The sequence below is a fragment of the Salvia miltiorrhiza genome, chromosome 1 (assembly GCF_028751815.1).
Source record: "Salvia miltiorrhiza cultivar Shanhuang (shh) chromosome 1, IMPLAD_Smil_shh, whole genome shotgun sequence".
Lineage (NCBI taxonomy): Eukaryota > Viridiplantae > Streptophyta > Magnoliopsida > Lamiales > Lamiaceae > Salvia > Salvia miltiorrhiza.
In genome coordinates this window covers 436220-448544 of record NC_080387.1, presented here as the reverse complement: position 1 = coordinate 448544, position 12325 = coordinate 436220, and the positions used below count along the sequence as shown (strand labels likewise).

At 37.5% G+C, this 12325-nt stretch overlaps 1 protein-coding gene across 3 annotated transcripts; it reads right to left on the bottom strand.

Annotated features, from left to right (window-relative positions):
* Positions 1–661: 661 nt before the first annotated feature.
* On the bottom strand, positions 662–11873 carry LOC131007161 (uncharacterized). 3 transcript variants are annotated; one of them, XM_057934320.1, is made up of 21 exons: positions 11688–11873; positions 11311–11603; positions 11077–11191; positions 10666–10748; positions 9617–9834; positions 9382–9514; positions 9057–9139; positions 8345–8551; positions 7773–8129; positions 6238–6409; positions 5580–5768; positions 5159–5365; positions 4546–4638; positions 4231–4445; positions 3519–4097; positions 3336–3416; positions 3104–3189; positions 2090–2848; positions 1373–1523; positions 1155–1288; positions 662–945 (listed from the first exon to the last, which is right to left on the bottom strand). In XM_057934320.1, the coding sequence occupies exons 1-20, from the start codon at positions 11806–11808 to the stop codon at positions 1204–1206; spliced, it is 4227 nt and encodes a 1408-aa protein (XP_057790303.1). In that variant the 5' UTR covers positions 11809–11873; the 3' UTR covers positions 662–945; positions 1155–1203. The 3 variants fall into 3 exon arrangements, with proteins under 3 accessions (XP_057790303.1, XP_057790302.1, XP_057790304.1); XM_057934319.1 differs by having other exon boundaries at positions 662–1288; XM_057934321.1 differs by lacking the exon at positions 11688–11873 and having other exon boundaries at positions 662–1288; positions 11077–11194; positions 11311–11453.
* Positions 11874–12325: the final 452 nt, after the last annotated feature.

The window sequence follows — 12325 nt, the reverse complement described above, 5'->3', positions numbered from 1 at the left end:
GCGTTTTACCAACTCTGATAAGACTTGAGAAATCCAGCAACCTAAGACTAAGACCACCACCAACAAGAGAAAATAAATAAATAAATAGGTTTTTATAAGAAAATTCAAAGGGGGTTTGATCTGCTCACCTACCCAATAGAGGGAAAAAAATACTCCCTCCGTCCCACTTGAAATGTCCTACTCCCTCCGTCCCATTTAGTTTCGGCACCGTTATTAAGGATAGTATTAATAGTGTTAAGTGTGTAGATAAAGTAGGAGAGAGAAAGAAAGAGAAGGTAATAAAGTAGAAGAGAGAAAATGATAAAGTGATAAAGTAGGAGTGTTATTTATAGAAATAGGACAAACAAAAAAGGAATACGGGACAAAATCAATGGGACAGAGGGAATATTTTTTTTCGGCAGGTTTTTTAGAAACATGTTAATTAAATTATTAAATAGTGTGGTGTAGAGTTAAAAAAGTGATGTGGGCCCCAAAATTCCTACTTTTTTAGAATAACTTTTTCTATAAAAGGAAACAAGACATTTGAAGTGGGACAGCCTAAAAAGGAAAACAAAACATTTGAAGTGGGACGGAGGTTGTACTTAAAAGAGATGCAATGCCATTGTCAGCAGAGGGTAATTTGTCAGCCTCAAAACATTAAATCCAAATATGGGTGACAAAGTTGGCAAAACAACCTTTCCTTTAACATCCAAAATTTTGAATCATTCGTATCCGATCAGAACACAGCCTTAACACAAGTGTTTTGATTGTATTGTTGAGAGAGAGAGAGACAGAGAAGAAAGCATTCCTGTATAGAACATATATAATACTTGGTACACTCTCAACCTCCACATGATTCTGAAGCTGCAATACTTTCAAATGAATCGAAGGCCATGTTTGAACATCATGATTCTCAAATATGCTCCTCCTACTGATTCATATAACCAAGACATCGCGTACTACAATCTGCATATAGGCAACGCTGCTACTTCACATCAAACCTTGCCATTTTCAAATCTGAACCTAAATTTGACTCCAAGATTCGACCAGGGGTAGGGGTGGTGTTACTTTACACCTATTACTCTTTTACCACAGTAAACCTTCCACATATTGTCAATAGAGATTACAAGTAGCAATCTCTAATTCATAATTTAGAGAAGAGCAGATTCTCTTACAGTGAGGTTAATGGTCCGCGTACTAGATGTCCCCCAGCGTAGAAGCAACCTACGTTTCGTTATCCACCGCATTTGGTGGACGGAATTCTATCATCTGCATCCCCCTTCCAGCAACTGCAATCTGATAATGATTTCTGGATTGGCGTACAAACAATCACCTACTCAGTAAAGCAAGGGGAGAGGGAACATAACTATCAAAAGTGGGCATTCTCTCTCACCTGCCACAGATTTTAACATCTAATGCTTCTGGCTCGGGCACACTAATGATCAAATGGGCACACTCTGTGAGTCTATCATGATTAAGATTCCAACACCTGACTCGCTGATCAAGACCAACAGAAAAAACCCAAATCCCGTCCGTCCACACACCTGGATAACAAACAAATTAGACCATTTTTACCACAGCAAGCTAAGAAACAAATAATCTTCAATACAAACACCAGAGGTATAATATGGTTACAATGCATTACATAGGAAACTTTAGAAAGCAAAACTAAATGTTTCCATGAAGTTTCAGAAGATGAAGTATATTCTAATGACCAAAGAAGGACGCTTAGATGAGATAGTCAAGTTCATCTGACGGACTTTATTAAATCTCACTTAATAAACAATCATTTTACAAAAATAATCCTACTATGATTTGTTATTTGAATAATAGTATATCATTTCCATTTCATCTCTCTTCAATGTTCTCTTTCTAACTCACAATTCTCTCACTAGCTTATACATTCAATCATCCAAACACTTTGACAACTTATAAGCTCTTTATACATTACATCTTACAAGCTCTTTGAAATAAGCTTAGCCAAACACTCTCTAAATAACTTAACAACAACACCAAATATCCATAGCTCTTCAGAGCTTATTTCTTTAATAATGAAGGTTTTCTCCTGTTTAAGCAAAGGAGATGAGAAATTGAAGAAAGTACTGAATACCTTTGACAGCAGAACTATGAGCTGAGATGGTTTTATCCAGATATGTAACCTGCATCTGATGGTTTTGGATCCGAAAATGGTGATTGCAATTGTTCATAGCCACTGCCATAGTGTTGAAATGGATTTTCACATTCATATTTTGGGACTTCATCGTAGGATCTAGTTCCAAATCACATCTAAGACAATTGATCGCCTGATCATCGCCGCCGCTTACAACATAGAATGTGAACATAGAATCATGAAATCTTTGGTTTTTTATCTCAGAGACAAAAAGGCAATTGACCCCAGACTGATGGATAGCATCTAAGACCTGCATAGCCTCCAACACGCTTGTTTGTGGTGATAAATAATCTGCTTTCCTTCCTGACACAAGCGAAGTCTGATTGTCAACCTTCAAAGGGACATGATCATCACTTTGTTCAAACATAGATGTTTCAGATGTTCCATGCACATGATCTTCCGTTTCATTGCTAGATTCCATCCTTCCATCAGAGACTGAACGGTTGTTAGCTTTTTCTCTCAATTTGCAATTCCCTGGTCTCTTCTTTGGTTTATTACTGTCTATGGATCGCCACCATCTACCCCCTTGACTCCCTCTACCTGTACGAGGTCGCTTCTGGAAATCTATGCAGTTTTCCATCTGAAAACCTGCTGTTTGCCTCATAAAGTTTTCAATACACTCGGTCAGATCCCAGATAGCTATACTTCCATCAGTAGATCCAGTAATTGCCAAGTAAAGACTTCCAGTTTGTGGGTTTTCTGAAAAAGGATATAATTCAGGGGACAACATAAAACATCAACTAAGAGTTGTAGCTCCGTTCAAATAGATAAATAATATGGATAACTATCAATTTGATTGAAAAAAATTGTTTAACGCATTAATCCAATTAAAAAACAATTGAAATTGTCAATGAAAATAAGCTAATCCAAATTGATACCAGCAACTCAATCATCTCATTCCCTCAGCAGATATTTTTTTGAGGCAACTCAGCTTATTGATAACTATTAACTAACCTTTTGATGGCAGAAACTTAGGAATGACAACATGCTGCAAAGCTAGCACAGGTGATAACAAGGGAGCCAAAGACGCAACATCAAACCTGCCATGAAGTCGAGACAGACATTATGCAAATGCAAAAAAGAATTGCACAAATATCCACTAACAGTATCTGAAAAAGCGAAATAGAAATACGAAGTACAGCTTTTTATGCTTTGAGGTTATTTCATGGGTAAACCCAATGCATACCAAAGTCGAAAAGGCAACAAAAGAGCCCTCAGTGTAACTGTAGCATCTGAACAAGCCACAATAACAAAACAGACAGAAAACCTGCAGAAGAAACACATGCACAAATGATAAATTAATTATCTGAATCTAAAATATTAACACCGTATGACAAGAAACAAAAAGCATTATTTGACGTGAACATACCTGGATCCAGCCTCTTTTACAAGAAAAGCAGTAACATCTAGGTATCTCCAGTCATTTTCAAGATTATCTTCTGGGTAGAGGTTTGGTCCTGTGTTCCTGCATTTTGGAGAAAAAGATTCACAAGGAATAGCATCTGCTGCTGTAACGGTATCATCTTCAGGTGTTTCAGAAACATCCTTGGTGTTTTGTCCTTTTATGCTAGTGTTGTTGTATCTCAATGGCATATCCGTTGAAAGCCACTGGAAAGACAATGAAGACACCGTTGCAGCTGATGAACCAGTGGAGTTATTCTCATCCTTCTTGTCCATATCGCCGCACATAGCATCCACCCTATTTTTGCCCGTTGTGATTGTTTGTTTCCAAGCTGTGACAACCCTTTTTGCACCAACTGATATTAATATAAAAGGATCTCTACTGTCTAGAGTTCCATTTTCTCTGTAAACTTCATTAGGGATATTAAAGGGATTGGGCATGAATACATGCATCTTTGACACAGAGCATATTGATCGTACAGCTGATCCACCAACATGTTCCCCGAGATGTTGGGAGGATGACCAATTCTCCATGCCTAGCTCATACCTGGAAACTATACCACATCAATAGTTTTCTCTTGACTGAGAGATTGGTGATGTGTAGAATTTAAATATTCCAAGCAACAGCATCCGGGGTTATAGCAGATACTTTCTGCCTAACAAGTGAAAGAAATAAATACCTAGTCAATCGAACTGATCCATCTTCACAACCGGTAGCTAGCCAACTAGGTTCGGCAGCCAATCTGTGGTTTTCATCTTGACTACATAATGATTGCCCATGGATAAAGCACAATGAATGTATCTCCCTCCCATGACATTGCAAATGAAGATTCTGAGGGTAAATTTTCCTATTATTTTCTGGCACCCAATGTCTATGAATATATATGACATCATCCTGCCAAGACAGCACAGGGTTGCATTTAAGCAGTAAATAGTGAATACACAAGACTGAATGCGATAATCAAATAGCACAAAATCATAAACTGAAAAGATACCTTAACAAAAGAAAAGCAGTTCATCATCTCAGGCACGTGACCAAGATAATATGAATGAGGACGCCGCCAACCACCACAAGTAATTTGTTGGACCTTTCAGAAAACATCCAATCAACGATCACATCACGTGAACCCTCAAACATGGAGTTACATATGTTATGCTCACTTGTGTGAAGGAAGATAACCTCCCAGCTCTATGGGGTAAATACAAACCTCATATACCCTAACTTTATACTCAATGTGAATATCCAAATCGATGTTTTGGAGAAATATAGACATAGGAAATTCATTTCCATGTTTGCATATCAGACAGTTAGCTTACACGTCCTAAAATTATGGGGACACAATGGTTTCCAGTCAATGGAAATTTGACATAGGCAACATTTCACACAGATAATTAAGTGGAAATGACGTGATATAGCAGTTAGGATACTATTACTTATTCTCCAAAAATTGGATTCCAAATTTGGCAAACAATTTACGAAAGCGGATGGTTGTCAGAAATTTGTTTTTTGTAGTTATTGAATGAGAAGAAAGTGTTGAAGCTTGGAAGGCCAAAAAAAAAACAACCAACACAGGACTTTTTCAATATAGGGGAGAGAGAAGAGAACACCTTTGTTCCTGCAGTTAAGTTCCATATTATAAAATTATCTGATGCAAAACCAACAGCATATTTGGCAGCATCAGAATCATCAGAACAGTCAGTGTTGAAGACAGATCGGATTGCACTTAATTCTTTCACTTGCTTCATCCCTATAAATTCCATGCTTTGCAGATCCCTTTCATACTGCAAATAGCATATGCATCCATCTGCTCCCGTCTGTTTCAGGGAAGGGGAGGGGGGTGAGGAAGGAAAATAAGACGACCAAACTGAAATATCAACCTGCCACATGCTAGCAATAAAAACTTGCATAGTTTCTCAATACTCTACAAGAGGAACATACTTGTCTCATTATCAGTCAATATGGAAGTTTCACTATAGTAGTTTACTAGTTTATGAATTTATGCTCAGGACTTTAAGAATTGGATCATACCGAGTGTATCTCAACTTCATCAGAAGACAGAGAAATAGAAACACTGTTAACACTTGATACTCCATGAGCACCTTTGAAATAATTCACTGGCGATGATTTCACTTCTGTAGAAGCAGAAGTACTGTTGAGTAGGGCTCTTGGCAAAGAAAACAGTAGCAGATTACCACGAATATCTCCACACACTATCAACTGTAGGAAATAGCAAACTATAGTAAATTTGAGATCATTTAATGATTCATCTTGACAAGACTACTCTTAATACTCTTAGGGGGCGTTTACTTGAGTGATAGGATGCATAGATAAAAATAATCCAAGCTAATCTACCTTTACTTTGATGGATTGATTAATTTTGAACTTGATTGACCATCTTATCCTTCAAATACTCAATCCTATGTCTTATCAATATGTCTTATCACTCAAAGTAAATGCCCTAAGGATTTGACTGTGGCATCATGAACTTCTATGACAAATGGTAAATAAACAGATTGAAGTGTCAAGATTTTGATTAAGAACTTTAAAGTGCATTGAATGAAGATTTATTAATCCATCATATCTAAACTATTCAAAAGATGTTAGCTTATTTTTATTGCACAACACGTGCTCAACAACAGTGTAGGAGTCCAAACAATGTAACTGAGAGAGAACATTAGATATTCACCTCTTCATCAAATGAAGCATCCAGACACATTATTCTTTTCCCAAAGCATGAAGCATACTCTGCAATTAAGCATGCATCATAACTTCCTTTATCAATAAGAGTAGCAGAGTGCAAATTATGGCCTAGCTTCCATAGCTTCAGTCTACCACCAGGATCAGCAGTGAATATAAACCTTCATACAAGAATTAACAATATAAAGGAAATATATATATAGGAATGGTCTAAAATAAAAACACATTTTAAAATATAAAATAGGAACCATTTTTAGCCCTTAGATCATCAAGATCTACGGTTGATTCATCACTTTGTTGGATGAATTCATGGTCCTGAGTTCGAATCCCATAGGTGGCGGAAATTTTATTTTTCGCAATTCAGACATTTACACAGCGAATTCATACGTATTCTACATGGAATTCATACATTTATATACGATTTTCCTAAGATTAAATCTCAAGCGTTAGATTGTGGATAGATCAATGGTGTCAAACTGTCAATCTATTTTTATTTTATACTCAGTTGTTTTTAGTCTAGCCATCCCATATATGACTTATACAAGTTACAAGTTTTTACCAGTGAAGTCATGGGCAAGTCATAATTTATGAATAGCATCAAAGAACCCATCTTGGAAGGAATTTATAGAGTAAATTTCATATTGCAAGCAGGGAAAGTTTAAAATTATACACCCTCCATCGACGAAACATCTTCTTTTTTTTCATTTTCGTCCGTCCACGAAACATCTTCTTAGTCCATTTTGAGAAATAATTTCCCTAACTATCGCTCATACAATTCTCATATATTTACACACATTGCCACTAATGGATCCACCACTTTTGAAAATAACCCCACTAACTATCACCACTTTTTCTAATTTGTGGGTCCCTTTCTCCACTCACTATGTACAACTAGCTTTTTCTTAAAACCTGTGTGCCACCTCCCCTTAGGAAGATGTTTCATGGTTGGAGAGAGTATTTAATTAAAGAAAACATTGCTAGGGTCTTATCACATGGCAATCCCACTAGTTAGCTACCAGCAAAAGAAACAAAAAGAAGTAGATGCACAAGCTATTTTCCAATAATTATTTCCGCTGCTAGTTGTACTCATAGCTGAGATAAATCCTTAAATTTGAATAAGGATATCAGATCCTCACCTTAAGTACTATGATGTGACAGGCAATGTTGCTCTCGGTAGAACTATATATTACCTATTATTATTTCACTGCTCTAGTTGTGGTCATAGGTGAGATAGATCCTTAATTTTTTAATAATGATACTCCCTCCATCCCTGGAAATTGTGATCTTATTACTATATCGGTACGTCCCTGACCTTTCCTTAATGACCCCACAAATTTTCCTTTTCACTATTTACAAAAATGTGTGGGACCCAATCTCTACTAAAATACAACTACCACACTTTTTCTAAAAACCCGTGCCATCTTCATTGAGTCACAATTTTTAGGGACGGAGGGAGTGTTAGACAATCACCACGAATACTATGATGTGATAAGAAATGTTGCTCTCTGTAGTACTATACATTACCTAGCCTCTGGCAACTTGCACCAATAAGTGCCTAAGAGATGTCTCTCTTCTTCAGCTGGCCAAGTCAAAGTAAATTCAACTTCTCGTTTCCAACCAGTCCCAACTACATAAACAATCGTCATTCTGCCTTTACCGTCTCCGACAGCAATCCAATCTTCATTTTTGTCTTCTGGGTCAGAACATTTTGATAATAAGTTCATACAGATGATCGGTGCTTCCTCACTGATACGAGCAAGTTCAGTCCACTCAGCCGCTTCAGTATTGCATAGATTAACATGGTACAGATAACCATTGTTGGTAGCCACATAAAGTGAATCTTCACGTGAAAAGTTCAAACAGCGGACATACTCACTTTTGCTGCAAGAGTGTCATAGAGGTCAGTAGTTCTATGCATGATAGGAGAAGAGAAAAACTAATACAAAAGAAGTAAAATGAGAAAAGTTTTACGAAGTCAAAAACATATGATTAACCAGAAAGGAAAAAAGAGCCACAACATAACAAATTAATGATAGCACATTTCTTTAGTATTTTGATAGCATGCATGAAGAGTCGTATATTTTCTGCAAATGTACCTGTCCATGAGCCCACCATACCCTGACGATTTAGGTATAGAAAGAGCAAAAGCTTCTTTTCTACCACTGAAATCCTCTGATGCAACCGTTTTCTCTAGTCCTTCAGAAGAAATACGAAGCTGGTGAAGCTTTATTGCTGAATCAAAACCAGCAGTAACTAGAAGTGAAGTGCTGGGATCATATAAACATCGCCAAACTCCCCTACCACTGTAGAAGACAATAACATACAAAGTTTAACAGAAGTATGCAAGGGGCCATGAACCAAGAGACTTTCACCAGATCATAAGAGAACCAAGGAGACACTTGGTATAAGAGATATCCAAGTACATGCATATATTGCATTATTTAAGAGGATGATTTCATGATATTTTATCAAATAAAATCAAGTACTCCCTCCGTCCCACTAAAGATGGCTCGTTTTCCATTTTGGGTTGTCCCACTAAAGATGGCTCATTTCCATAAAAGGCAATATTTAACTCTTGAAAAGTTGTAGGTCCTACTACTTTTATCCAATTTACACTTTTTCCTTAATCTCGGTACCGAAAAGAAGTGGGCCATGTTTAGTGGGACGGAAGGAGTATTAAATTCTCGGTGTTAAATGTTTTACAGTCTTCATCATATGAAAAATCAGTCTCAGGACGGGGCAAGAGTAGATAAAACCATAAGTACGAATCTGCAATAGCAATAATGTGGTCAAACTTTTGCAGCTTACATGTGCTCCTTGATCTCATTGAGTTCTCTGCCATGATGGTCCCAAACACGGCATGTACAGTCCTCACCAGCAGTGATGATTAACTGGGCAATTTATAAGCCAATATACCAGGTCGATTAAAACATAATAGCATGTTTGCAGTGAGGAAATAAACATTTAATCGGCAATGTTACAAGCTTGGCAATTGGCCCAATTCTTACTAGGACCCATGGTGAACCACCCCTGATCCTTACATGCACATATTATCTAATTCTGACGATATGATAGTCTATATCTAAAACTGATCCTTACAGAATGACAAGGAAAATCATGAAGAAAAGCTTACAGATTCAAATATACAGCAGTCCCAAATTCTTGCATTATGCCCAAATAGAACAGGGCCCTCAGATTGATTGAGCCATTCAAGAGCAGTATTGCATGAAATTCCTTTCTCTGCCTGAACCTCCCAAATACGAGCACTGAACTAATCAAGAAATGGCCCATACCATAAAGAGTCATGAATCAAGTAATCTTTGGCTAGGTTAACTAACAAGACAGAATGAATAATAAATATTACCCACCTGCGGTCATCAGAAACAGAAACAAGTTTAGTCCCATTAGAGAACCACGCAATACGAAAAATTGAACCTTCATGCCCTACAAGCCTACTTATAAGATCATCCCTATAATCGGGGCCAGGATAAAAGAAGCCCTCATCACCAGTCAGCTGCAAATGGTCTTCCACATTACTTCCAGGATGTTTGACACCATTCTGACAAATGACTTTCCAAACAACTATCTGCCAAAAATCAAACAGTTTCTCCAGCTTGATCACTATTTTGCTTTTCATGCAGAAAACTTCAAATTATGAACTTTTTATACCATGATATTCTGGAGATCACAGTAATGAAAGACTGCGCTGGGAAATACATGTGAAAAGTTCTAAGTGAACAAGAATAAACCAAGATGCCAATTCATCGGAAGACTTAATTAGTAGTTTAGCAGCAGAGACACGGGTCAGAGATTCTAATGTCATATGTTACAGACACACAGACAGGTATAAGTGGAAAAAGAACGTTACCACACACTGACAAACATGAACATGTATGCACCACTGTATCATCTCATTCCACACAGCTTAATCTTAGGATCAGCCAGTGTCTGTCTGCATAGATGAAATGTGTACAGCAATGTCTCTTTTATACACAGAGAAGTAAAGTCTTCTTTTATTCCTAAACTTCATTTGAAGTTAACCTCATAGAAAAGGAGGGTATCAAGGTTTAGCAAGCCTGTCAGCATGTCATCAAACTCCAGGTTTTATTATTTCTGATATTTCCAAATGTTATACAATGTTCTCACTTCTCAGAGGCTCAATGGGAGGATCAACACAAACACTACTTAACAAATGGAGGAATTCAAACGTTTAACTCTATGTTACTAGCAGCCAGAAGAATAGGGGAAATCAAACAGTATGTAAACTCACAAAAATGTGGAGGAGCGAACAGAGAAAGAGAAAAGAAACAAAGGCTTCCTTTTCAAGATAGAATCAGTGAGCAACTAAATAGGTACAAGCAGAGCAGGATGATGGAGTAGAAAACATAAAAAAAAATTAAGACTGTTTTAAGAGTACCTCATTGAAGATAGTACCAGATGCAATACGGAGAGAGTCAATATCATTCCCAAACATCCTCATTGAGTACAATAAACACCTCTCTAGAGAACATCATAAAGAAAATAGAATCAGATCACATCGGCAAGGTAACAGAACAAGGAAGGGAATATCTTAGCATGCTATGGGGAAAAGGCTAGTAAACTCAAATATCCAAAATTCTTTGGAACATATTCAAATATGAAATTTAGATCAAATAACTTGCATGAGCATAATAAAACACCAAAATGACTCTCATAAAAGACAATTTGATGAAATGAAATACAAATCTTGCAGGTACTCTCATAATTATTGGCCGTTATCACTCAATGGTGCATATAGTATATTTCAAAAGGTAAAAGCAATGCGCATGAGCGACAGCACCATCCCTACCGGCACATTTAACTTCAGAATACATATTGTATCTTAAGATATCCCAGAAGTATACACAATTGTCACTGCATCCGATAGCAAGGTAACATGCATCCTCACTTGCAGTTGCACCATCCTACTACAGAAAAAAGAAAGGATAAATCACTCCCCACTGCAAACTAAATCATGGATAGCAAAACCCGAACTAGACGAAATTAACTACTAAAGCGTTGAAGATCATTAGAGATTCTACACCTTGAGGAAGCAAACATCCAAAACCCAATGGCCAAATTTAGGCAGCGAGTGAATAAGGGTCAGTTCCAGACGCAGAAATGACTCCTCCTTGCTGCCCGGTTCAACCCGCAAGGTGAAAATCTTGACTCTCCTCTCCCCATATATACAGATCCGGAAAGAAATAGCAGAACCCGCCAACTGTTTGTGAAAATTCTCCAAAGAGATCCCATGAACACGAATCCCTTGGAAGACTTCAAACGACTTCAGCGGCGTTCCACGCGCCAAATCATACACAAGAATCTGAGAGCCAGTCCCTGTTGAAGCGGAGGTGTAAGGTTATTGCAAATTCACAACACTTGTAAAAGTCATAAATGTGTACGCGTATATAGGAAAATAACCAGCTAGGAGGAGAGGGAGAGAAGAGAGATTGGCGGGGAGATGGAGGAAACAGAGTGCTGATATTTCTCCTAGATACTGCCCGCGGCGGAGCTGCCACTGGCTAGGCTCTGTTGCCGCCATGATCGCAGCCGCTGCTATCAGCTTCTTCGGAAGAGTAAATGTATTGAAGAATTTCTGAATTTCTTTATCACGCGCGCTCAAACTATAACCTTTTCGTTTATTTAAAGTTTAAACCCATGTACGTACATCTTTTTTGGGAAGGGGATTTTCACGAAAACTATGCCCAACGACTTTGTTGCCATTTTAAATTTATAATAGTAATATAAGTGATGAGGACTGAAATATGCACCAGCGCTGTGCACTATATAATGAGAACATTTCTATTTATGCTTATGATTAGTATTATTATTATTAAGCTAATCATTGCAGGTTTAATTGAAGACTTGGGATAATAAAGGGAATAATAGAGCTTCTGGCGTAGTCAAGCAAGCATAGGCGATTCAGACCAAGGTCAATGTATTAAAGGGGCTTAAGCCCAATTATCTTAGTAAATGGGCTTGAGGCCCTAAGGCTTATTTACAGGCTTATAAATAGAGACTTAAGAGTAGGTTAGAGGGGGATCATCTCATTTTTACTC

Bases quoted from the DNA above. Each gene is read 5' to 3' on its own strand.
- LOC131007161 (XM_057934319.1), bottom strand. From the start codon at position 11,808: ATGGCGGCAACAGAGCCTAGCCAGTGGCAGCTCCGCCGCGGGCAGTAT. The intron at 4,098-4,230 runs GTATTTATTTCT...TATAGTTTCCAG, and splicing joins GGATCAGTTCGATTGACTAG to GTATGAGCTAGGCATGGAGA. The intron at 3,417-3,518 runs GTATGTTCACGT...TTTCTTCTGCAG, and splicing joins GTAAAAGAGGCTGGATCCAG to GTTTTCTGTCTGTTTTGTTA.